Below are 24,667 nucleotides of genomic sequence, written 5' to 3' on the forward strand. Positions count from 1 at the left end.
TTTTCAACTGATTGGATGCCCCTCCTGACGTGCCTAAAGGAGGGTGCGCGAAGAGCTTGTTGCTCCAAGGTGATGATACTATTGGGAATTGTTGATCCCCCAAGAGGAAACAGAATTATGAATAAAGGGGACTAGCAGAGTCACTGCAGTGTGATAATATTAAGACTCCTATAAACTATGGCTTAGTGAGGCCCTATGGACGTTCACCTCAAAGAGGAAAAATCAGCAGAGATACCTGGGAATCTGGGGAGGAGGGAGAGAGGGAGAGACTGTTGATCTTCTGTTGATCTTCTGTTGATCTTCTGTTGATCTTCTGTTGATTGTCTGCTTAATTACAAAATGTCAATAAAGACAAGTTGAAAAAAGCCAGTAGTCACCCATTGCTGACCGCCTGCTCCAGTTTCGGCTTCTTCTAGGCCAAAGAGATTCGTGGGTCAAGCCTTGATGAGGGCGAGTAAGGTTTGGGGCGAGATGGTCGTAGTTTAGACAAAGCTGTTAAACAATATGCGAAGATTGAAGGCATCTAAGCACTCTAAGGAAACTTGCTTCACATTTACATAAACACACCCCACTTTAGAAAATTGTGATGCAACTAAAACGCATTGGTTATGATTTAAAGGTGTTCTGTTCCCCTCCGGGTAACCCCTGCAGATAGCATTTAAAAGGTGGCTAGAAAGAACCACTACAAATAAAAGATGCTAGTACTCGCCGGAGTTGATAGCAAGTTTCATTACAAAATGGATGACACCCTAGCCAACATGCAACATGACTGCAAAACAATGAGGGGATCATATCCGAGCTAACCTAATAGTGATCACCGGCACCGCAGGGGGGATTGTGGTGGGTCGGGGTGTCAAGGGCGGGCAGGGCTCCCCGTCGCACACCTCATACTTGCGCCTTTGAAATAACTCTAAAAAATCGTTTTCTAAACATGGCATTACAATGCATTCTTCATGTTCTCAATTGCCGTTGGCTGTTTTCTATCTGCTTGTGCTATACCTCTCGCCTCTTCTGCTTGCTTCTTATGATTCTCCTGTGCCGTTTATGCTTTTTTGTCTCGGCCCCTTACGCTTGCACTTTTTGGTAGTCGCGCAATGCTCGACAAATGTAATCAGCCATCTAAGTACCAAAATGTTTATTTTTAAATGCAGTCCTTTTTAGTTTTATGCTAAAGCCGTAAATTTAATTGACCAATTCAATGTGTTTACTATGACTACTTTCTACGCATGAATGTGCCAAGTGTGGATGTGCACGCCCAGTCACAAAACGAGCAGAGCAGCGATATAGAATGGGGCGGGTCCGATATTCCCTGGCATGTAACTTTAAAACCTAAATGAAAGTGCCAAAGGGTGAAGAGGTAAACATTCTACTTTTGTGTCTTCAGGTAAGTGCAATGCTTTCGGCCAAAATAGCTCAAATCCTTTTTTTTTATGCCAGTGAACGTTATCGTGCACATTGTAGCCATTTTGATTCACCTTTTCTTCATGCACTGTTTTGATTTCCGCTCTTTCGAATCCAAAGCATTGAACCTAGCTAATAATATAAGACTGCTATTCTTGTTAACACGATCTACTTTAAGCCTGCAAATGGGTCTTCAGTCAAAGTTGCTGACACTTCTTTTGTTTTCATTTCTAGCGGATTTTGGTGTATCAGCTAAAAACACAAGGACGTTGCAGCGAAGAGATTCTTTTATAGGTACACCCTACTGGTTAGTATGCAATTGATACAGTTGTGATTAAGCGCTGAATTACCTTGGGGTCTCCCTAGCTATATCTGCCCTCCCACAAGTCAGAGAGTTACTGAAATGGCTGCCTCATTGCCTGCATCAAAGTCTTAGATTTGAGGGTGCCTGGTGCCCACACAATCAAAATCCCTGTGCCATCCTTGGAAAACTTTAGAAAGCAATGTGAAATGTAGTGCTGCATATCGCAACACTTCCAAATATGAAGTTTAGTGCTTCCCCAAGGGACGAGTTGCTCTGAAAAAGCAACGCATGTTCTTTTGTGATGAAGACTATAAGAGAGATACATCATTAGGATGTAATCTGTCCCAATAACCAAGACATAGGTTGAATGTCTGCTAGCACTGACCGGCGACTGGACCTTTTCACACTGGCTCTGTTCATGGGAGAGATTTTAGGTATGAGGCAAGATTAGTTTTCCCTGGCCATATGCCAACCAGCTGCAGCAAGAAAGGGATGATTCTGCACCTGGGCATCGCTTGGGTACAGCGTCATTTCTTTTAACTTTTCAAAAGGAAGCTACAGTCCAATGTCCTGAAAACCTAGAATTGTGATCCTATTCCAATGTGTGCTTGCAATATTTTGTCTACCCTTGTCTGAACGTTCACACTAACCCATGTAAGGTTGATACCGCTCTGCAGGTTAGACGCAACCCTTGTTTTATGTTGCAGGAGTTCACTTTTAGGGGAGTTTTAGGAAATGTTGACCCCACAAAGCCTATTTGACAATTGGATGCTTGTGGATCCGCAAAGGCCTCAAATGTTCAAGAGAAATAAATTCACTTTTTTTTTATATTCTTATGTTTTTACGTTAACAATACTTTCAAGGTAACAATCCTCTTCTTAAATTGACCAAGTATGCATAATACACAGTATTGTTAAAAAGGACCAGAAAACATAATCGCAACTCCCCCAACCATACTGCAAATGCCCACTACAATGTTCTCAGACAATACCAGTTCAAGAGGCATCGAGTGAGCACGGTGAGCGATCCGCACATCAGGTACATTGGGTTGGTCAGCAATCCAGTTTTAGTCCTTTCACTTGAACATGTAGGAACAGTCCACCATACACAGCACTCTCATTCTGTTTGGGCATGTATCGGCTACGTTACAGGACTTGCCATCTGTAAGAAAACAGTTCCATCTCGCAAAGAAAAGAGAGGCTGCTTCTTCCATAATAAGAGACATTTCTTCACAGATTAAAAGTCCCACATTTTCAACGTCCAATCCTGCACTGTTCAATAACATTTGTTGTATAGTCCCCTTTCTTGTGCAGGCTACCGGAACATCTATTAAACCAGATAAACATACCTCCAAAGCATACACTATCTTACAGTAAGCCATTTTACTTAATGCTTCAGTAAGCCATTTCCAGTAATTTTTCTAGTTTGGGGCAATGCCACCACACACGTAGGTAATTTCCACACCACACCAATGCCAATAGAGCCCAAACTTGCTCTACTTATGTGTTTCATTCTATTGTGTGTTAAAGCAATGAGTTGGTGGTAGATCTTTCTTTGGCTGGGGCCTCCCTCTAGAACAGCCTCCCTGCCTCCCTGAAACTTGAGAATCATCTCTGGTTCCGGAAGCACCTCAAAACCTTTCTCTTTGCTTCTGCTTTTTCTCCTCCGCCCCTGCTGACCTCCTGGCTGAAACTGCATTGGTTACCTGGCCACCCTCTGATCTCAGGCCCAGGTCGTGGCCCCGCAAGTCACACAAACCTGCACTGCTTTCTTGGCAACCGCCACATTTGGGGACTGTTTTTCTGTATCCCACAGTTCCACTACCAGCACTTGACACCTGATGTCTGTACTTAACCTTGCACTTGCCACCTGCTGGCCGTACTTTTTACTTATTGTTATTTATGCTATTATCCCATGTACTGCACTCCCCACATTTCCCCCCCCTCCTTCCCATGCATTTGCGCGATCTGAATGACACCTGGCCTAGTAGGATCTTCTTCCCTCTGTTCCCCCCCTCCCTTGCCTTTCACGCCTTGAAACACTTGTATGTGTGTAGGCGCCTTATAAATGCCATATCATATATAAAATGCAGTAAGTGTATATCCAAACTCCAAATGTTGGGCAGGCACTAAGAGCATTTTATTTTTGTGGCCAGATCTGAGCAGGCAAAGGGATATTCACTCAAGGGCCAATGGGTGTACAGCGTATTTCTAGAAGCAACTCGCCTCCTTCAGGAATCCTGATTTGTCGAGCAGACTTTCGTGGCCGCATTTTGCATGTTCCATAGGATTGGGAACTTCGATCAGCCTGTAATGTGTTCTCGGTTTGATTAATAGAGCAATTGGGGGTGCTTAATATTGCAGCTAAGCCAAAGGCAGCAGATTTGCAACATGGTTACTCAGGAAAGCTGATGAAGAGAGTTTCAATCTGTTGGAACAAAAACAAAAGCCCCTGTGTGCATTGCCACCATTTCTGATGATGGCCAAATCCTTCAACTGAAGCATTTGCACGATACAGTTCATTTCGTATTGAGACCATTTTGATTCTCAGTGCTACTGGAGGCGGCTCTAAAGATGTGTGATCTTTCAACACAGTCGGGTTCCTCAACTCACCCCTTCAGTCGGTTTTCTTGGGTGCATGAACCATATGGAATACATTTTGGGAAATCTGAATACTAAAGTAAAACGTGAGATTCTGCTTCTGGCCCTTAACTGTATGGAGGCATGAATTTGCTTTCATTCGTATCTGATATTGGAGCCAAGGGGATAGAAATAAGATGTAGTGTGTTTGTTGCAGCTGTTGGTGCTTCTCTGAATTGAAAAGATCAAACCTGTTCTTCGCTACTCAGTCGTTAAGCCATCTGTGTGGTTTTCTACTTGTATATCCTCCGGTAAAGAGAGCATTCCTGGTGTGGGATGGCATGAGCAGTTTGAACTGATGGCCGCTGCTCACGTGAAGCGCTAGCTCACGCTGCAAACGTGAAGCGCTAGCTCGCGCAGCCTGCCTGGTTTCTATTAAAGCTTCTGGAACAGCAGGTGCGCTTCAGGTATTATCAGAGGAGCCTCGTGTAGTTGTTCACAAATGGACAGGTGGGCCTTTGACAATGCCCCCATAAAGTACTTTAAGGTTTCCATATCAATCAGGCGATTTTATTGTGTTACCTTTTTGTTTTTGTTTTTCCCGAACCCACAACTAAGCAAAGAAACAGCGCCATATATATATAACTCGATTGTTGCTCGAGATCAAATTTTATTTGCACAAAAATACAACCTTAAGGAAATCCACACGGTTATTTTAACTTTCCTTAGACCGCAAAACGCGCATAGCAAGACAGAGGTTTGGTGCAGAGCTAGTTGTTGCTTTGTTAGTAGTTGACCTCTTCTTAACCAGCTTCAGCTGCATTTGATAACTGAGTGTTACACTGCATGCTCTCTGAAAACCTCACTCCCTATTTTTCAGTTCCTGCGGGCATGCAATACCTCGACAATCTGTCGAATTTCATTCAGTGCTGCCCGGATTCCTCTTGTGCAATATGCGAAAAGGGCACTGGATGGCCCCACTTCCTCATACCAACCTCTGTTTATCCGCACGTGTAAGGAAGTGTGGGAAGGAAAGCAAATGGACCTAGGTTGGTGGGCCCGGTGTAGAGCATGTGTGATAGCTTTCCTGTGCAATCCCTATTCTCCACTTCCGGTCCCAAGGACGCATAGACTAGGAAACAGTCACTTTTTCTATTCTCTTTAGCCACAAGTGTGGTTACGTGCTAAAAATTCGAAATTTAGGAAACCCACATTCAGAATGCTATGGTCCATCTGTCTAAATATAGACGTTCTCTTTTAGGTCTTGTAATTCCCTTAACGTCAATGCTTAAAAGTCGGCTTTAGCCCCTGTGGGGTCCTTTCGCATTGTGCTCTCCCTTCATTTATTTTTCCCTTTATATAAACAATTCTCCCACGTGCCGCTTTCTGCCATCCATACTCGGCCCCTTACCTCCCAAATCTTCTTTCAACCCCTGCATTTTATATATACCTTGCTCGTGAGTCCTAGTTTCAAAAGTATGCTCACTGTATTATACAACTCTTATCTGTATTATTGAATAAACACATGCATTTGTGATATAGTAAATTAGTCTAGTAATGTTTTAATGTAATGTTTAATTAGTTATAAAAGCATATGTTATGCATTATAAAAAGCAAATGTTTATTAGCGGCTTCTTATTTTATTTGAAACCCTGTTGCTTTTGTTATACCGTGCTGCCATCTAGTGGTAACCTTTAGGTTTGGTAAAAATAAGCATTCACAATTGAACTCGATTACTCGTCTCCCAACTGTCTTCCCGGTCCGGATTTCTTCAATGCAATAATGTAAATTAAAAAAATAGACGCGCAATACTGATCTTTGCCAGTAGATGTCGCTATCAACCATGTTTAGAATCTTATCAGTTAAAGACATTAGGAAATGGGCTGTTTTCAAACACGAAGGAGAATTCTATAAGAATAATAACACATTGTTTTATTTTTGCAACACATAGTATTAAAGTTCTGTCAGTTCAATGTATTTTATTAGTACATAAGAATAATTGATTTCTTTAAGAACTGTGGGATTGCTTGGAGCACTGGTCTAATTTTACCCGTTCTGTTTTATATATGAATTTATATTTGTCTTTTTTTCTAGTACATTATATTTTGATACATCTTTTAAAGCTGAATTCGCTCCCTTCTATTGCATCCTTGAAAATTAGATTGTTGCTGTTAGGCCGCTCCTTTAATTACTAAGGCCCCACCTCTTTTAATTTTGTATTAGATATGTGGGACTTGAGGCTTTACCAGAAAAATCCCCTTTAGACGCCACCCCCAAATATTGCATCATGGCCCGTTTGAGCGCCCCACCCCTCCAGTTTTTATCCAACTTAAATCATTGTGTGTGTATATATAAACACATTTATCTATACCTACATATTTAGACTCGTTTGCCTTTATGAAAGGCAGGATTTGTTAGTGTTGCCATTATTACAGTGGACGAGACCTAGGTTGTTGTTAAAAACTAAGGATCAAAGTGATAATATTGCGTATTCTTGTGTTTTCTTCCAAACAAACTGCAGTTTGGCTGACGCGGCATACCCGTTGCTTTTTCTAAAAGTCTTCTCTTTTTCAGGATGGCTCCCGAAGTTGTAATGTGCGAGACCTCGAAGGACCGGCCTTACGACTACAAGGCGGACGTTTGGTCTTTGGGTGTCACTTTAATCGAGATGGCCCAGATAGAGCCACCGCACCATGAACTGAACCCCATGCGAGTGTTGCTGAAAATCGCAAAGTCTGACCCCCCGACGCTGGCGCAGCCGTCCCGATGGTAAGCCTTCTCCGCAGCCTTCCTTTATGCTATGCACATAGTCTTTGCAATATGAGGAGATGTGTTATTACCGTTCTCCAAATGAAAGCGTGGAGTGCCTGGCCGTGAACGCCATGCAGAGAAAGGGTGGGTCCCATTAAGCCACATATTTCCCCTAAAATAAAGCTTAATTCTCCAGCATGGGGTCTGGCATGGATTCACATGCTCATGAATATTCCCCGTCGTCAGGCTGGGAATCCTCGGTAAAGAAAAAACCAGTATCAGTTTCGTTTCTGATCTGTCTTTCGCAGTAATAACCAATCACTGGTCTCTGCGTCATACTGACCACAGCCAATGACTGCCCTCTACCTAAGCACCACCTCTGGCAGCCATCTTCAGATTTTTACCGCACGTTCATGTGTTGGGATCCTCGTGCTATTGCTCTCGAGCGTTAGTGCTTTTTTTCGCGCTTTTTCACAAAAAACTTCGATTCTTTCGGTCAAAAGAGCCTCAAGCTCCACCGATCCTACATCCGATCAACGGGGACCCGTGTCGGATTCATCTGTGCCCCTCAAGGGTGAAGATTTCGTCGAGCTACACTTCGGAGGACTCCAGAAGCTTCTCAGGCCCGGTCTCGGAGATGGCCCAGGAGAAGGGAAGCTCGACGCCCGGAAAGCTGTTCAGGGTCTGCCCTGGATGCCAGCTGCAGAACGTCTTCAAGGAGGACGAACACTCTTTCTGCCTTTACTGCCTTCATGAGGACAAGACGCACGTGGAGAAGGACTGTGCGTTTTGCGGCAACATGTCGGAACGGACCATGAAGGACCGCCATCAACGTCTCGCCAACTGGCTGGAGGGTAAGAGCCCGTCTGGCGAGAAGAAGAAGAAATCCGAGCGGTCTTCTAAGACCTTTGAGGGCGCCCCGGCGACGGGGGCCCAACATAAGGCCAAGCACCGCGAGTCCGCTGGCACCGGGAGCGCCGAACGGTCGGGCTCTACGGGCGCCAGGCAGGGCGCACCCTCCCCGGCACCATCAACCACGAGCCAACGCTCTGGGTCGGGTAAGAGGAAGGCCGAGCACCCGGCGAAGCTCCTGGAGAGGCCCCGGTCGAGCTCTAAGGCAGAGGAGTAGCGTGGCAGTGCCCCCTCCCTCAAGGATAAGGCGGTGAGCGCACCTAAGGTGGTGAAGGCCTTGATCCATCCGACCAAGCCCTCTATCGAAACGGTCGCGGCGGCCCTGGCTCAGCCTGTGGTGGCTGCACCAGTGGTGGCGACCTCAGGGCCCAGAATCTCCCTGCCTCCTCGGAGGGAGTCTTCCTTTGTGCCCATCGATAGGACCCCCGTGAAACCCTCCGTGGGGAAGAAGAAGGGGGGGCAGGGCGTCGTCGTAGATTCAGCCTCAACCTCAGAAGAGGAGCTGATCGAGGTCTTAAGCCACGGCCTAGGCGTGGAAGAAGGCCAGCCCGTCGGAATGGACCCCGACGCAGGTGACGACGACGACATCGTCGAGGATACCGACGGGGCCCCTGCTCGCCCGTCGGATTCCCCTCTGCCAGCGCCGCAAGACAACTCGGCGGCCATTTTGTTGGCCATACAGTCCTTATGCTCCGAGATAAGGACGAGGCTACCGTTACCGACGGAGGAACCTCTCCCGTCGGGGGATCCAGAACCGGGACCTTCTGGTGTTCCCCCTACCAAGAAAAGAAGGATCCATCCACCACCTCCTTTTCAACCGTCGCGCCCCGTCCAGCCCTCCTCCCCGTCCACCCGAGGGGATGATACGGGGACTGACACGGCAGCGACGGGTACGGACGACGAGGCATACGACGAGGATTTTCAGTCGTCGCCTCCCACCAGGGCTTCTCCGCCCGACGAGATCGGATCTTTCCACTCCATGATCTCCAGGGCTTCCGAGCTTTTCCAACTCTGCCCTGAGGAGAAGAAAAAGGAAGGCTTCCTTTATCAGCGGCGCGAGGCCAAGAGGAAGACTGTCCTCGCAGTGCCTCTGTTGGACGACATTTGGGATGAGGGCCTTTCCCTCCTCAAGAACCCTTCCACGACGCCAGCTAGAAGAGACCGGTACGAGAAAAAGTACCGGGTCCCGGACACGGCCCCCCTATGCCTCCGGGCGCAGCCTACCCCGGACTCCGTCTCCGCGGCAGCCAGGAAGAAAGCGGGGGGGGTGCGGCCTCCACATCGACTTCCCCGCCGGACGGCGAGGGAAAGAAATTGGATGCTATGGGACGTAGAGTCATCTCGTCGGCAGCGACGACGATTAAAGCGGCCAACGCCTTGGCTATCGTGGCCCGCTACGACAGGGAGCTCTGGTACAAGACAGCTCCCCTGCTGGATTTTCTGCCGGACGACAAGAGGGCGGAGGCCCTTGAGATCCTGCAGGAAGGTGAGGTGGCGTCGGACCACGCCATCACCGTGGCGACGGACATCGCCGACACTGGGTTCCGCCAGCTGGGCAACGGCGTTTGCCTTCGACGTCGTGGATGGCTCAAAGCTACGGACTTTCGGCAGGACGTCCAGACCAGGGTCCTGGACATGCCCTTCGACGGGAACAACCTGTTTGGGAAGACAGTGGACGATTCCCTTCAGGCCATCAAGGCGGATACTGAGACGGCCCGGGCCCTTGGAGTCCTGCAGCAACGACGAACGCCCTTTCGGAGCGGCGGAGGCAAGGGCGCCTCCAAAGGTTCCGGCGGCGGTTTCGCTTCCTACCGTCAAGCGGCCCGCTCGTCGTCGCAAGAGGCCTACAGAGGACGAGGCAAGTCTAGCGGACCCCGCCGTCGTCGCCAAGGAGGTCAAGGCGGCAAGGCCGCGTCCAAGCAGGATTGAACCGGCCGTGGGGTCGGGCCCCCACCGGAGCACCCCGGTGGGAGGCCGGCTGGCGGGCTTCGTCAGCGTGTGGGAGTCCATCTCCACCGACCGTTGGGTGCTGGACGCCCTGGCCCGGGGCCACGCGCTCGAGTTTCAAAGAAGGTGCCCGCGCGTCCCCCCCGTGGCCAGGAAAGAACTTCACGTCCCTCAACTTCTCCTGGAGGTAAAGGCGATGCTCAGAAAGGGCGCCATCGAACTCGTCCCAAAGAGGCTTCGGGGCTCCGGAGTCTACTCGCGATACTTCCTCGTGAAGAAGAAGACGGGAGGATGGCGCCCCATCCTAGACCTGCGACGTCTGAACAAGTTCATCAAGGCGCAGAAGTTCCGGATGGTCACCCTCCAGCACGTCCTGGGTCAGCTGGAGGAAGGAGACTTCCTATCGTCGTTGGATTTGGAGGATGCCTACTTCCACATTCCCATCCTAAAGGGGCACCGAAAATTCCTCAGATTCGTGGTCCAAGGGCGTCATTACCAGTTCAAAGCCCTTCCCTTCGGACTACGGTCGGCACCCAGGGTATTCACCAAGTGCCTCGCACCGGTGGCGGCGCAGCTGCGCCGCGAGGGGATTCACGTCTACCCCTACCTGGACGACTGGCTCATCCGCGCCAAGACGAGGGAGCTCGCCGTGGTCCACACGGCAAGGACCGTCCAACTCCTCACGGACCTGGGATTCTCCGTGAACTACGCCAAATCCCACCTGGTGCCCGCGCAAGTCGCACTGTTTCTGGGAGCGAGGCTCGACAGTGTCCCTTCTGGCCTCCCCGTCGGAGGAGAGGACCAGGACCATCTTGGGCAAGGTGCAACGGATGTTGGTGGCCGACGCGGCCAAAGTGAGGTCCATCAAGTCCCTCCTCGGGATGATGTCTTCCTGCATCTACCTCATTCCCATGTGCAGGCTCCGGATGCGCCCGTTGCAAGAATTCCTGGATGCGCGCTGGATCCAGACGACGGGCAGCTTCGAGGAAAGGATCAAGCTCGACGAGAGTTTCCGACGAGCGATACGGTGGTGGGGCACCCGCGCGCATCTGACGGCGGGCATGGACTTCCAGACCCCAGCCCACCAGGAGACTGTGACCACGGATGCCTCCCTGGAAGGGTGGGGAGCGCACACCGAAAATCTGCACGCAAGGGGACTCTGGCTCCCGACGGAGAAGTCCCTGCATATCAACGTCCTGGAGCTCCGTGCAGTGTTTTGGGCCCTCAGGTCCTTCCTTCCGTCCCTCAAGGGCAAGGTGGTGAGGATCTTCACCGACAACACCACCACCATGTTTTACATCAGGAAACAGGGCGGAACCAGGTCCCCAGCGCTGTCCAAGGAGGCGCAGGACCTGTGGCATTGGGCCGTCGCCCAAGGGATTTTTCTGGTGCCGTTTCATCTGGCAGGGATAAAAAACACCATCGCCGACTCACTCAGCAGGGAGCTGCGCTCGTGCCACGAGTGGGAACTACGGCAGGATCTGGTGGATCGCCTCACCCGACGGTGGGGCACACCCCAGATCGACCTGTTCGCGACGGCGACGAACACCAAGTGCCGGAGGTTCGCCAGCAGGTTTCCCCAGACGAGGAGCATGGGCGATGCTTTCTCGTTCCCCTGGGAGGGCCTGTTCCTCTACGCGTTCCCTCCCTTGCCTCTGCTAATCCGGCTCGTCAACCAGCTCAAGAGGTCACGGTGCAGGATGATCCTCGTCGCACCTGCGTGGCCGAGGCAGATATGGTTCCCGGACCTTCTGGACTTGTCAGCGTCCCCGCCGATCAAGCTGCCGGCGGACGCGGATCTACTCTCCAGGGAAGGAGGCGCCATCCTCCACCACGACCCGAAGTCGCTGAACTTGCAGGCCTGGCTCCTGCAGCGCTAGAGTTTGGAGGATACGACATACCGGCCGATTGCAGAGAGGTTCTTGCAAAGGCCAGGGCGTCCTCGACTCTTAAATGCTACGGACACAAATGGAAGAGGTTCTCTGTCTGGTGCCACGCACAGAAGATTAACCCTCTACGGATTACGGCTCCCCAAGTACTGCCGTACCTGCTGACGCTGGCCAAAGCTGGTCTGGCACACGCGTCCATCAAGATTCATCTTGCTGCGATCTCCCGATACACCAGAACCACGGGGCGGACGTCCTTGTGGTCTCATCGTCTGGTGAAAGAGTTCATGAAGGGACTGTTCAGATCGTTCCCGCCGGTGAAGGCTCCGGCCCCGGCGTGGGAGCTCAACGTGGTGCTGACCAAGCTCATGGGACCTCCGTTCGAGCCTCTGCACTCGGCCCCGTTGAAGTTTCTATCGTGGAAAACAGCTTTTCTTGTGGCCATCACCTCCGCACGACGAGTGGGAGAGATCCAGGCCCTTTCCTGCAAGGCCCCGTACTTGACTTTCCACGACACGAGGGTAGTGCTCAGGACGCACCCCTCCTTCATGCCCAAGGTACCGTCGGACTTCCATCTCAACGAACCCTTGGTGTTACCTGTGTTCTTCCCGTCGCCTTCATCGCCGGCTGAGAGGACTTTGCACTCGCTGGATGTAGCTAGAGCGCTGAAGTTCTACGTGGACCGCACGAAGGGTTTTCGGAAGACGTCACAACTCTTTGTGAACTTTGGACCTGTCAATCAGGGGAAGGCTCTCTCGAAGGCTTCCATCTCCAGATGGCTCTCCGGCTGTATCATGTGCTGTCACCGGTTGGCAAACCGACCGCTGCCTGGCCGTCCGAGAGCCCATTCCACCAGAGCGATCGCAGCTACCACGGCGTTCCTATCTGGTGTGCCCCTGCTGGACATATGCAGGGCTGCTACGTGGAGGTCGACGCACACCTTCACGAAATTCTACTGCGCCGACCGGGATTCCAGGGAGGAGTCCAGGGTCGGCCAAGCAGTGCTACGCAACCTGTTCGCCTGAGGTGAGCCTGGTGAGGAGGTAAGATGCTTAATGTTGAGTTGATGTGATGCTTAATGTTGAGCCTTTGCCACCTCCCGTGGTTGTGCATGTGTGTACTGCTATGTATTCTTTATTCATGAGCATGTGAATCCATGCCAGACCCCATGCTGGAGAAGGAACAAGTTACTTACCTGTAACTGTTGTTCTCCAGCATGGGTCTGGCATGTATTCACATGCGAACCCTCCCGCCTACCCCTCTGCGGCTCTTCACTTGGTCATACTGCCACTTCACGTGCTTCCAAATCTGAAGATGGCTGCCAGAGGCGGTGCTTAGGTAGAGGGCAGTCATTGGCTGTGGTCAGTATGACGCAGAGACCAGTGATTGGTTATTACTGCGAAAGACAGATCAGAAACGAAACTGATACTGGTTTTTTCTTTACCGAGGATTCCCAGCCTGACGACGGGGAATATTCATGAGCATGTGAATCCATGCCAGACCCATGCTGGAGAACAACAGTTACAGGTAAGTAACTTGTTCCATCTGGGCTGGGTATCTGTGTCTTAGGTTCTCTGTCAGCTACTGGTATTCCAACCCTTCTGAATTATGTACGGAAACTTGTTTCAGACAGCGAAGCAGAAAAATGAATTGTCTCCCATTGATGTTTGTGAGGTTTTGTCGCTTGTGATTCACAGATTGTTGGTGAGCTAGGATTTTGTTTCGAAGGGTGTCATTTTTTCCCAGCATGGCGGATTGGATGCTGTTGCACCAGGCTTCATCTTTAGCGAAAGATTGAGGGGGGAGGGGTAGAGGGAGCTTCCACCTCCCTGAATATAGTGAAGATTTCTTTGTTATCCGACTTGGCGTTGGCTATTCTAGTGTTAAAGGAGGTGGCTTTGGCTTTAATGATGGCCATTTAGTATCCTTTGGCTATTTTATTGAACTCTAGTTTTGTGGAGTCGCTCGGTTTGGCTTTCCAGGTGGCGAGAGCTTCTTTTTTCATGGTACGTAGCGGCAGGAGTTCCAAGGTAGGCATTAATGTGCTTAGTACATTTAGCTTTCCTAGCAGTGAGAGGGGCGATGGAGTCTACTGCTTGGGTATTGATGTCGTTGAATGTGTGTGCTAGTGCTTTGGGGTCATTGGAGAAGGGGGCTTGATGGCAGGCACTGATAGGTGGGGAAGGAGGCTTTCTTTGGTAAGCAGGCGGGAGCTCCTGCGAGTGCTGTGGGGAGGGGAGTCTTTGGCTGGGGGCTAACCTTAGTAGTGATCTGATCGAAGAGAATGCCACCTGTAGAATCCCTTAGGGTTCCAGTCTCTCCCCAGTCATCTTTATCCTCCATGTGCAACCGCTGGGCACGCTCCTAGATGACCACAGCATTACGATTGACCTTTTGGTACAATTGTGCATCATCTGCGTGCTGGTCTAAGACCCACAAGATATCACGTGCCTTTGTGCTTTCCTTGGAACCATTCAAAAGTGCATGACAAGTCTCTGTTTAAGTCTTAACCCCACCAATACCGAATCTCTCCACCCCCCGCCCCCCGTTCCTCTTCAAAGCCGGAACCTTCAATGTCTGGAAGAAATTGCTTGGATGGGTTCAACCCTCAACCACTCAGCAAAATCCCTTGACTTCATTGTTGCGAAAAATGCTGAAATGTCTTGATATCGGATCTCGCTACTCTAAAAGATCGCGCCCTTTCTACTGCCACAGCATTTCCGAACAGTGGTGTAGGCCTTCATTATCTTGCATATCGACGGGGTTAAGATCATTCTCAGAAGGCTCCCGACATCTCACTTGGCCCCACTGAAAGCAGCTCACCACTCGGCAACTTGCCTGATCTTCAGCTATAGGAAATGTGACATACACGCCAACCCCATCTTGCACAAATTACACTGGCGCCCCCTCCCGGTTAGAATCTTGTTCAAAGCCACATTCCTGACATACCAGGCAACCACTGCCAGAACACTGGTCTATCTGATGGCCAAACTAAAAACATTTGGCGGCACAAGGTAATCTCTCAGTAAGACCATCTCCAGACTGGCTTGCAAGGTGAAAACTACTAAAATTGTCCTTCTCCTGCTTTTCTCCAGTGCTTTGGAATTCCATGCCTGTGGCAATACATACTGCTCCAAGTGTACTTCAGTTTAGGAAAGAACTCAAGACCTGGCTCTTCCAGAAACACATTGGTGTAACTTTGATTCCTGCGATCTTGTACTGTTGTAATTATTACTAATGTTTACTTGATGACTTGTTAAATTCTCGCTGTCAATGTTTTCATCTGTAGCCTGTACAATGCTCTGTTTCTCCTGAGCTATGTTTGTGCAATAAAAGCATATCATAATAATGGTACCCTTGATTAAACACCACCTAATGCCTTGCTGTTCTTATATTGATATTTTATTGTCCCAATAGTCCTATATTTCTATTTTTGCAGGTCTTCTGATTTTAGTGATTTTCTGAGGAAATGTTTGGAGAAGAATTTAGATAATCGATGGAATGCAGTTCAGCTTTTGCAGGTATGCGACTACTTCATTAGGAGATTTACTTGGAGACTGCTTGCATTAAATCACAACCACTAAAATGTTCTTTAAATCAGTAGAATTGCTGTTTAAAACAGGACATTGCCGGTTGCCAACCTACTAAGTTAACTTTCTTGCATCCCTGGCCTTTCACAGTTGGCAATTGTTTGCATATTAAAGAAAATCTGGACACTGTCCCTGTTTTTGTTTCTGCAACATTGCAATGTAAAAGACTACAATCCACGATTTGTGTACGATAATTTGTACACGTAAGCTTTGTTTGTTCACAGTTTGAATTAGTGGGATTGTCAAACCAGGTGAGTGGAATGGAAAACTTTGCTTATAGGACAACAGCACTTTTATTCTATTCCTTTATCACACCGAAATAGGGCCTGGACACCCTGGTCAGTTACCCTTTTTAATTCCCCCTAATTTCTGTAAGTAATTCTCTTTAAATTGGGTTTTTATGTAATAGAAACTTCATTGTCCCGAGCGTCCCCAGACTTTTGTTCCTCTACCTCCTGGATCTTGTTGGAGTCTTGATACATATGATTTGTAAACCAAGGGGGCTGAAAGGCCTCTAGAGCCGCACCTAATCGTTAGAAAGTAGTTTGTCCTTTGCTGCGACTGTGCGGTAGATGGCATTCAGCCAAAATGCTCATCGGTGTGTAAACTCAAAGAAAGTCTACCCAAGAACAGGTGCGTACACATTTGCATTTTATTGTGCTCATTTAGAATCACTGTTGAACATTTCCCAAAATAAGTGATAATCAGTGATATTTGTTACAAGTTCTCACTTCGCTACTAACTATCAGAACAGCCAACTGTATGGCAATCTGTTTCGTCCGATGGCCTCTCCCCTATGGGCTTTGTCAAGGCGATGTAACAGTAGTTTAGGCAATATAACAATGGTTTATATAGATAAACCTAATGTAATTTGAACTCAAATTTGACACATTGTAAATCCAGTACAAAATAATGATATCCAAAAGATTTTTGTAAAATCATATAAAGCAAGAGTGTCCAGAATGGTTTGAGGGAAGGAGATTCAGAGGATGGAACAAAAGCAGGAGTAACAATTGGGAACGAAAAATAATTTTTGGGAAAAAATAAATATTTTTTAATTTTGAGTATAGTTGAAATAAATCAACTTTCAATTATTACAATTTCTAATTCTAATAACAATGAATACAAATAATTTTTACGTATTTTTTTTATTTGATTTAATTGTATAATACAATAGAGATACAATCCTCCCATTAACTGTTCAAATTTCACAAAGCGGCATGGAGTCTTACTTTAACCTGTGTTACAGTCACACGTAGTTCCCTCTCTGATTCTACACCGGGATCATGGACAGGGTCGGCGACCCCCACAGGAGTGGCGAGGTAAGGACACCCAGCTGGCTATCCTGCCCATCCGTGTCTGCGGTCAGGTAAGCAGGCCGATCTCTCGAAAGAACCCTACCACCGCGATCACCCAAATAGTCTTTTCCCCACTTATGAGCCGGCACCACCATTCCTCTTCCTCGTAGACGTATAGGTTTTTGAACAAATGTCCGAGGTGTCTCAGGCGGGGGCCCGTGACGCCTAAGCAGTTAAGCAGGAGGTGTCTTGTGGTTTCAGCCATCTCTGACTTCGTGCAGAATCTACATGCTTCGTCCGGGGCCAGTTTTCTACGGAATAGGACTTCCCTTGTGTGAAGAATATTAAGACGGATTCTTAAAAAGTTCATCCTGAGTTTAGAATCCGGTCCTCTTAATAAGTAAGGTTTGAGCTCATTCACTTTGGACAGCTGAGAAGTAGGATCTTTAAACAGTTTTGAGGCGGCAGCTTTTTCCAAAGTGTCGATCCAGTCTTGATTTAGAAGTCGAGATTTCACCTTGGCGGGGTTGTTAATTAGTTCGTCTTTAGAACTTCCAGCATTCTCTAAGATTGATTCGATCTTTACCATCCAACTTGTGAGCATTTTACATGATCCAGACCGGATTTCATACTGGATTTCTTGCATGATACGTGGGGGGTTTGGGAGTAGGCACTTTCGAAATAACATTGCTTCGTTACGGGAGACAATAGAGGTCAAAGATTGTAAGGAGAGTTCCCTTCTTATTATCACCATTGGTAGCGAATCAGGAAGGTTAAGAACCTTTCTCCAATAAAAACCTTCCACTTTTAGCCAGAAAGATGTTGGCAGGTTCGGTAGGGCTTCTGCTCCATACGTGAGTGTCGGGATCACTTTGGCCTTGTAGAAGGTTATCACAGGGGCCATGGTGAATTTTCCATATTTTTTCAATATTGCCCGAGATTGAGAGGTAAGGAGTCTCGCCTTAGTCATAATGTTCTCCTGCATCAGTTTTTCCTTGCAGTTCTTGTTGATAATCACTCCCAAGTATTTAAAGCTGTCTACCAATTCAATTTTGATGTTATTTTTACATATATAATTAGTTTACAATTTCAATTTTCTACAACAAATCACCATTAAACAAGTGTATCACAAAAATATCAGTGTACAAAAACTCTTCAAAAACCTTAAAAACACACGTTCAAGAAGCAATTTAAAAGCAGTTTAAAAGTGGGTCTAAAAGTGGGAAGTTAATAATCATTCATTCAATTTTCAGGGCTTCCAGAAAGTTGATGGTAGCTAATCTAATGCTCAGAGATTCAGTAGCTGCCAATGCTACCCATCGATGTTTAGGGTCAATCTGTGCAAAATACGCAAGATGTTTAGCAAAGTGAATCCTCCTCAGCTTTATAAGTTCCGGACAATCAATAATTACATGTTGCAATGTCTCAACTGTATCATCTTTACAAAAACGACACCATTTATCATCTAAAGCTATCTGTTTCCTTCGGGCTTTAACCTCACGAGTAGGCCAGATATTAAATCGGAAACGTAGTATTGCATTTCTTGTTGCAGCAGATGGCGCTAGATTTAAATATGATGCAGTTTCTCTAACGTTTAGGACCAAATATTGAGGTATCAAAATCTTTGTATTGCAGACAGCTGGCCCTCGTATCAATCCAATCCATTAAATACATTTTTTTTAGCCCGCTCTGGATTGAATAAGAGGGTCTCAAGAGAGATGTTTGCGTGCAGCATAATAACAAGAATATTATTAGACCATTGTTTCGGAAACATTTCGGAAGATTTAAGTAAATAGCTGGAAACTATAGCTAATGTAGTTTTGTTACATAAGGACAGCAAACATTTCTGAAATAAAGCACATAGATGGCAATTATACATTGCAGTTAGCAAAATTAAACCAAGTTCATAGCGAATAAGCACTCCTGGGGTGCATTGTGATAAGTGTAAAGTAGCCCGCCAAAATTTGGCCTCCAATGAGTTCAGAAAAGTCAGTGGAATTGTACTGTATGTCTCCAGACCATATAGTATTGTGGCTGCTACGTTCTGACTCCAGTATATGATGGCGGGCTTTATTGAAAATTTGCCATACTTGGAGACAATTAATCTAGTTTGATATATGGCAGTGGATAACTTCTGTTCTATTTTACGTAGTTGCGAATGGTGAGATGGGCAGCCATCAAAAATGAGGCCTAAGTAAATATAATTTGGAACTACTTGTAAAACAGTTTTTTCTATTTGCCACACCATTATATGTCTTCGCAAGCCCTTGGGAACATATGTGACGATTTGAGTTTTGGTGTTAATAACCAATTCATTTTCTCGAAAGTAGGAGCAGAGTGAGGTTAACAAATTATGCAATCCGCTTTGTGTTTTCGAGACTAAAATAAGATCATCTGCGTACCATAAGACATTGATTTTCACACCATTTAACTTAGGAGCATCAGCTGCAAGCTTGGTAAAATCCATCGAACATGGTCAATAAAATAGTTAAAAAGTGCTGACGCCAAAATACATCCCTGTTTGTCCTCTATTTGTAACAACAGCATTTGAGAGCAAACCTTCCACATTCAGTCTTATGAATACCTTTGTTTGAGAGTGATGTAAAAAGATAATGTCGGTTAAGGTTGGAGGACAATCCACATGAGTCAATTTAGCCATGAGTTTTGGTCTAGATACGTAATCAAATACGGAATGTAAGTCCACAAATGCAAAGTAAAGTGGGCATCTCTTAATTTGAGCTTGGTGCCTGATGGCGTTCAAGGTGATCAGGTTTACAGCGGTCCCTAAACCCGCGACAAACCCAGTTTAGGCTGGATCATGGAGGCCAGATTTTACTGTCCAATCATTGAATTCTCTTAAAACCATCCTAGAAATTTTCTTTTCCCAGTGCATCCAGCAGCGCTATCGGACGATAGCTTTTGGGGTCCTTACGGTCACCCTTTTTGTATATTGGTGCTATTATGGATGTACGCCACGAATTAGGTATGGTTTTGGTTTGCATAATATGATGAAAGGCGTTATTTAGAATGTTCGCCCACTCAATTGAGTTTTGTTTAAACATATAATTTGAAAGACCATCAGTGCCCGTTGCCCTTGAAGAGGACGACTTCATGATGAAGTCCTCAACTATTGCTACTGAGCACTTCAAACGCCAACAGCTAACCGAACTCTCATTATAAATATAGTTGTCCATCTTACTATCAGCATACAATTTAGTGAAATGGTTAATCCATTGCACTTCTGACACCCCATTAATTTGAGAATTCACTTGTGAACTAGCATTGCATTTATTTAATAATTCCCATACCTGGGCAGAATTCTTATTATAGCATGCTATCAAGAAGTTTGCGCTATCATTTTGAAATGGAGCCGCCTTTCTTGATCGTACCCAATTGCGATAGCGACAGCTGACTGATTTAATGGTTTTGATCTGGTCAGACATGGGTAGTTTACGTAGGCATCTAATCTCTTTCCTATATGCCTTTTTCCGCTCGTGAAGGGCCAAATCAAATCCATGGGTATGAGTTTTAGAGGTCTTATGTTTCACTAAGTAAATATTCTTAAAGGTGTTTAAGACGTCAACATAGGATTTGACATTGTTCATCCTATGACTGAGCAAGATAGCAGAATTCAGAGCTGAAATCTTATCACACGACCAACTAAAGTGATTCTTACCGTTATTAACAGTGAGAACTTGTTTATATCATTCCTTAGTGGCAGTCAAGATTTGATTTTCAATAGTCGAAGAAAGAGATAATAAATGATGATCACTTTGTACTTGCTTGACAACAGCAAATTTGGTGGTATTCATAAAGATATTACTCATAAAGATGTAGTCGATAGTGGACTTGGAATTTCCTCTCTCCCAGGTGTTCATCGGGGTAATATCACCAAGAATTGCACTGCTAGCCATCATTAGATTGAGATCATTCATAAATAACGTCCATCTCCGACTATCAGAGTTTACACCCTTTTTGTTAGTCTCAAGGCATGAGAGGTTCAAGTCACCCATTACTAAAATGCCAAAATGTCTTTATTAGTAGCAATTGTTTCAAAAAGATTCGACAGTGTACTATAAAATGTATCCTCAAGTATGCCAACTGGGTTTCAATATAAGTTGATCAGTGCGTATGTTTCTAGGCCAACAGTGATCTTCACTAATTGGATGAACTTATTGGGGGATTTCCATGCAGAGATTCCCCTACTAGATTTCACTGCCACTAGCAAGCCAGAAGTGGGTCTGCCTTTACCAGAGGATTCAGCTGGTAATAACACAAGGTCATGGTCATCCCATATGGGGACATCTAACATCCATGTTTCTTGTAAGACTACAATATCATAGTTATTCAGATTATCATTTGTAGTCCATTGAAGGTGAGAGGAGCCTCGCGTATTCCAACTAGCGAGCGAGATTTCAATGCTTGTAGCTCCCGTTCGTGGTTATGAATGAGTGAGTGGCATTGAGGATGAAGTTAAGTTATGACTATTTTCTTTGACACAAAAATGGCATACACAAGCTGGTTCTACTGTGTGGTTTGTTGTTGCCTCTGTTATCAGCCTCTGGAGGGTTCTGCCGCGCTGGGTCCAGGGCCAATAAAAAGCCCAGATTGAATAGTTCCATTCTCGCATTCCATAGTGAGTTGCAAACTACTCCCGATTTGATCCATAAACTACCGGAAAGATTTCTGTCACAGAGAAATTCAATTTGATCTATGTCACTTGAAGCAATAGCTTCCAATCCCTCGACATACCCAAAAATATTTAGCACACTAGCGCGGCATAGATCATATTTTGGAAAGGCCCCATCACAGCATTTCAAGATCAAAGTATGCTAGATTTTAAATCTCTGGGCATTGGAGTCTTTCTTATCACTCATATGAGCTTTAGACAATATTTTCTGAGTGTCAGTGTCTTTTGAAAATTTTGTACAGCCCTGTTCCCAGAGCAGCCGCCAGATTTTAAGGCTGTGGAGATTTTTGAGTTTGTCATTTTTGAGTCTTTAAATGGGGCATCAATCTGTTCATTGCTAAAATGTACTGTTTTGGGTCGAAGAGACTGTAAATGAATGGGAGTCATTTCTGGCAACACTTCCGTCAATCTTTTCAGGAGATGAGTCAACTGCAGCTTTAAGAGTACTCAGCCGGTTTTCAAAACCTTGTTGCAGAGCTGCAGTTGAGGTGGAAGGGTTCTCGACACCCACTACCATCACTCTAGAGTGTATATGTGTCAAGGATTCTGAAGGCTTTTGGGGCTGACCTAGTGTATCTGCATTTGGGCCGTGGGACAACAATTCAATGAGATAATTTAATGGGGCGTAACCCAGCATAGATTCCTGTGCCCCTGAGTGCTTAACTGGGATGGAGGCTGATCTCGTGGGTTCGTTTACACCTGTAGACAGGCTTGCCAAAGAGGGCACCACTTTATTAAGTGAGGTTTCTCTGGTTGCCTCTATTATCACTGTTATAGTGGAGTTGGAATGTGTCAAACTCATAAGTGTCATTTGCTTGATGTGATTTAGGCTTAGGGTAAACATTCTTATTTCATGATGGCAATTTATTTAGCACCATTTTGCTTTTTTTTTACTAAGTGTTGTTTTTTGAGATTGTTTTTGTGCAACCCTATTGGACGTTACACGAATGTTAACACCACTCTGGTTTTGGGTTGCACTTTTCTCGGGTGAGTCGACACTAATCCAGGAGTCATTTTTCTTTTTCGACACAGTCTCCACACTCTCTACAGGACGGATAATTTTGGTAAATAGAGGCAAGACTGATTCAGTCATGACAGTTGCGAAGAGACTCCAATGCTGCGAGTCTCTGCTCAACACTTGAGCCGGCATGAACCTCAACAGCTTGGCCAGAAAAGCAATGGGCCTCTAGAATTGACAATCTTTGCATTACATTTTCCATTGTAGATGTATTTGTAGCATGGTGAGCACCATTTTTCATCCAATCCCCAATTAGATCTAACTTGGAGGCTTGAGTAGTAATCTTATGTTCTAAGGACTCCAACAGTTTGAATAGACTGGATACAGTGGTGTTTATGGCTCCTAGGGTAATCTCCAAAAGAGCGGGGTTAGCAGATTGTTCAAGAGGTTTCCTGATGGATTGACATCAACGCGGTGTGGGTTGTAAAAAAGATACGTCCTCAACATGTCTTGTTGAGTCCATAGAGCCTGGTCGATTGTAATCCGTCAGGACTGACACTCTCGAGCTTTCCAGTTCTCTACTATCTACATGAACTGATGTATCTAATAATGTAACTTCCACTACTTCATCATTCACTTGGCACACCACAGAATCGTTCATACGGGATTCATTACTAGACATAGCTTTGTCATCCTGGACACTTATTTCGACTTCATTCAAGGATGTCTCTTCTACTACTGAAAAAATGCGAGTACATTTCGTAATTTTTTGAGGAGATTGTGGTATGGCTAATATAGTAGAATCAGAGATGGTAATACCTAAGTTAGACACATTAAGCTTACTAGACGGAATTAGTATTTTCTGTAACACATCAATAGGTAGTTGAGTAATAAATTCATAACATTTGGGTATTAGGCTCGTGTCATCGCTTCGATTTGAAACATTAGTGATCTTATAAAAGTTACGAATATCACGATTAGAAACAGGAGTTTTTTTAATCGGCGTCAAGGTAATGTTGAGGTTCGAGTGAGGCTCTTGGGCTTATCACAGGATTTGGGTATAAAATCGGTTGCCGGAGTGTTCAGAGAATGTTTTAACATTGCACCTCTCGGCGTTGTGCAAGGATTATTACCATACATAACTTTGTCCTGCACACACGTCATTCCTGCAGTTAAGTTATACATAACGTCTCAGACGTTGAGCTAAGTTCAGACTTAAACAAGGAACGAAAAAGGACTTTGCCAGTTATTGTAGCACGGAACTGAATTACCTGAGAACACACAAAGGATTCACCCCTGAACCCCGGGCCCGAGCCACAGGTAAAATAAGCGTTCGGAAGGGATCAAAGAGTAAAAACCTACGCAGGTCTCCCAAACAGCCAGTGGGCTTGACTCCAAAGGGCTTAACGCCGCTCGGGTGGTTCGAGTCTCCTTAAATGCACACGAAAAAGTCACGTGACACGGGATAGTCCCGCCTCCTCCAGGAAGCAGGGGGCCTCACGGCAAGAGCTGCGCTCGCAGTGCCATGTGAGGATGGATGAAGTAAAGTCAGCGTTCAGGTACAAACAATCCTTCCTTGTACAAAGAGAGATTTTTAAATCTGTTTTGTAATCATATTTGCATATTGGCAAATCCTTCAGTCTGCATCATCACATAACCAGAGCTATATATAATACACTTACCAACATGGTATGTTGTGTTTAGACTATTGTTGTAGCTTGTTAATGAGTATATTCCAAAATGCCTGTTGGGTCAAAAAGATGAAGAGATTACTTAAGGATTCTATACGTTTTTATATTTATGTAAATTGTTGTCTAAAATTATTCATCATAGGTGAACAAATTGTGAGTTTACCGCCATCTTGGGCCTGCTTATGAAGTTGCCTTGTCTGTTGTCACAATCTGCCTTTAAGTTCTCATTGAAAGAGATTTATTTTTTACGAGAATATGCCCGTTAAGGCAAAAAGAAAAAAATGTTATGTAAAAGCTGTTGTCTAGTAAGTCAGCTCAGAATTTCCATATGAAGCTAACAACATAATACGTCAGTGTATCAACCATATATAATCAGGCTTACCACTGTTTCTGTATTGCACACTGAATCCTCGTAGTCATATTAATGAGTGCGTTGTAATTATATAGTCTATCTGCTGTAGCCTCTGAGCCTGTTGTGGCAATTAATGAAATAAAAATTGTGTCCAATGCATCATTGGGGCATGTGTTGAAATCAAAACAACTTGATGTCAATTACCATCGAAGTACCATATTAGAGTATGTCTTGATACCATCTAAGATTTCACCTTGGCTATTAATTGTGACTGTATGTTACTTAGACCTCAACTGCCACCAAAGTGC

General features: G+C 45.9%; 1 protein-coding gene across 3 annotated transcripts in view; it reads left to right on the forward strand.

Annotated features, from left to right (window-relative positions):
* SLK (STE20 like kinase) overlaps positions 1–24,667 on the forward strand; it is a 985,407-nt gene that overhangs the window by 323,803 nt on the left and 636,937 nt on the right. For all 3 annotated transcript variants that reach the window (XM_069611736.1, XM_069611737.1, XM_069611738.1), the window contains exons 5-7: positions 1,636–1,708; positions 6,859–7,053; positions 15,220–15,301. In XM_069611736.1, coding sequence (XP_069467837.1) covers positions 1,636–1,708; positions 6,859–7,053; positions 15,220–15,301 — 350 coding nt within the window. The remainder of the gene's footprint in view (positions 1–1,635; positions 1,709–6,858; positions 7,054–15,219; positions 15,302–24,667) is intronic.

This window comes from Ambystoma mexicanum, chromosome 8 (genome assembly GCF_040938575.1).
Source record: "Ambystoma mexicanum isolate Mex_15411 chromosome 8, UKY_AmexF1_1, whole genome shotgun sequence".
Lineage (NCBI taxonomy): Eukaryota > Metazoa > Chordata > Amphibia > Caudata > Ambystomatidae > Ambystoma > Ambystoma mexicanum.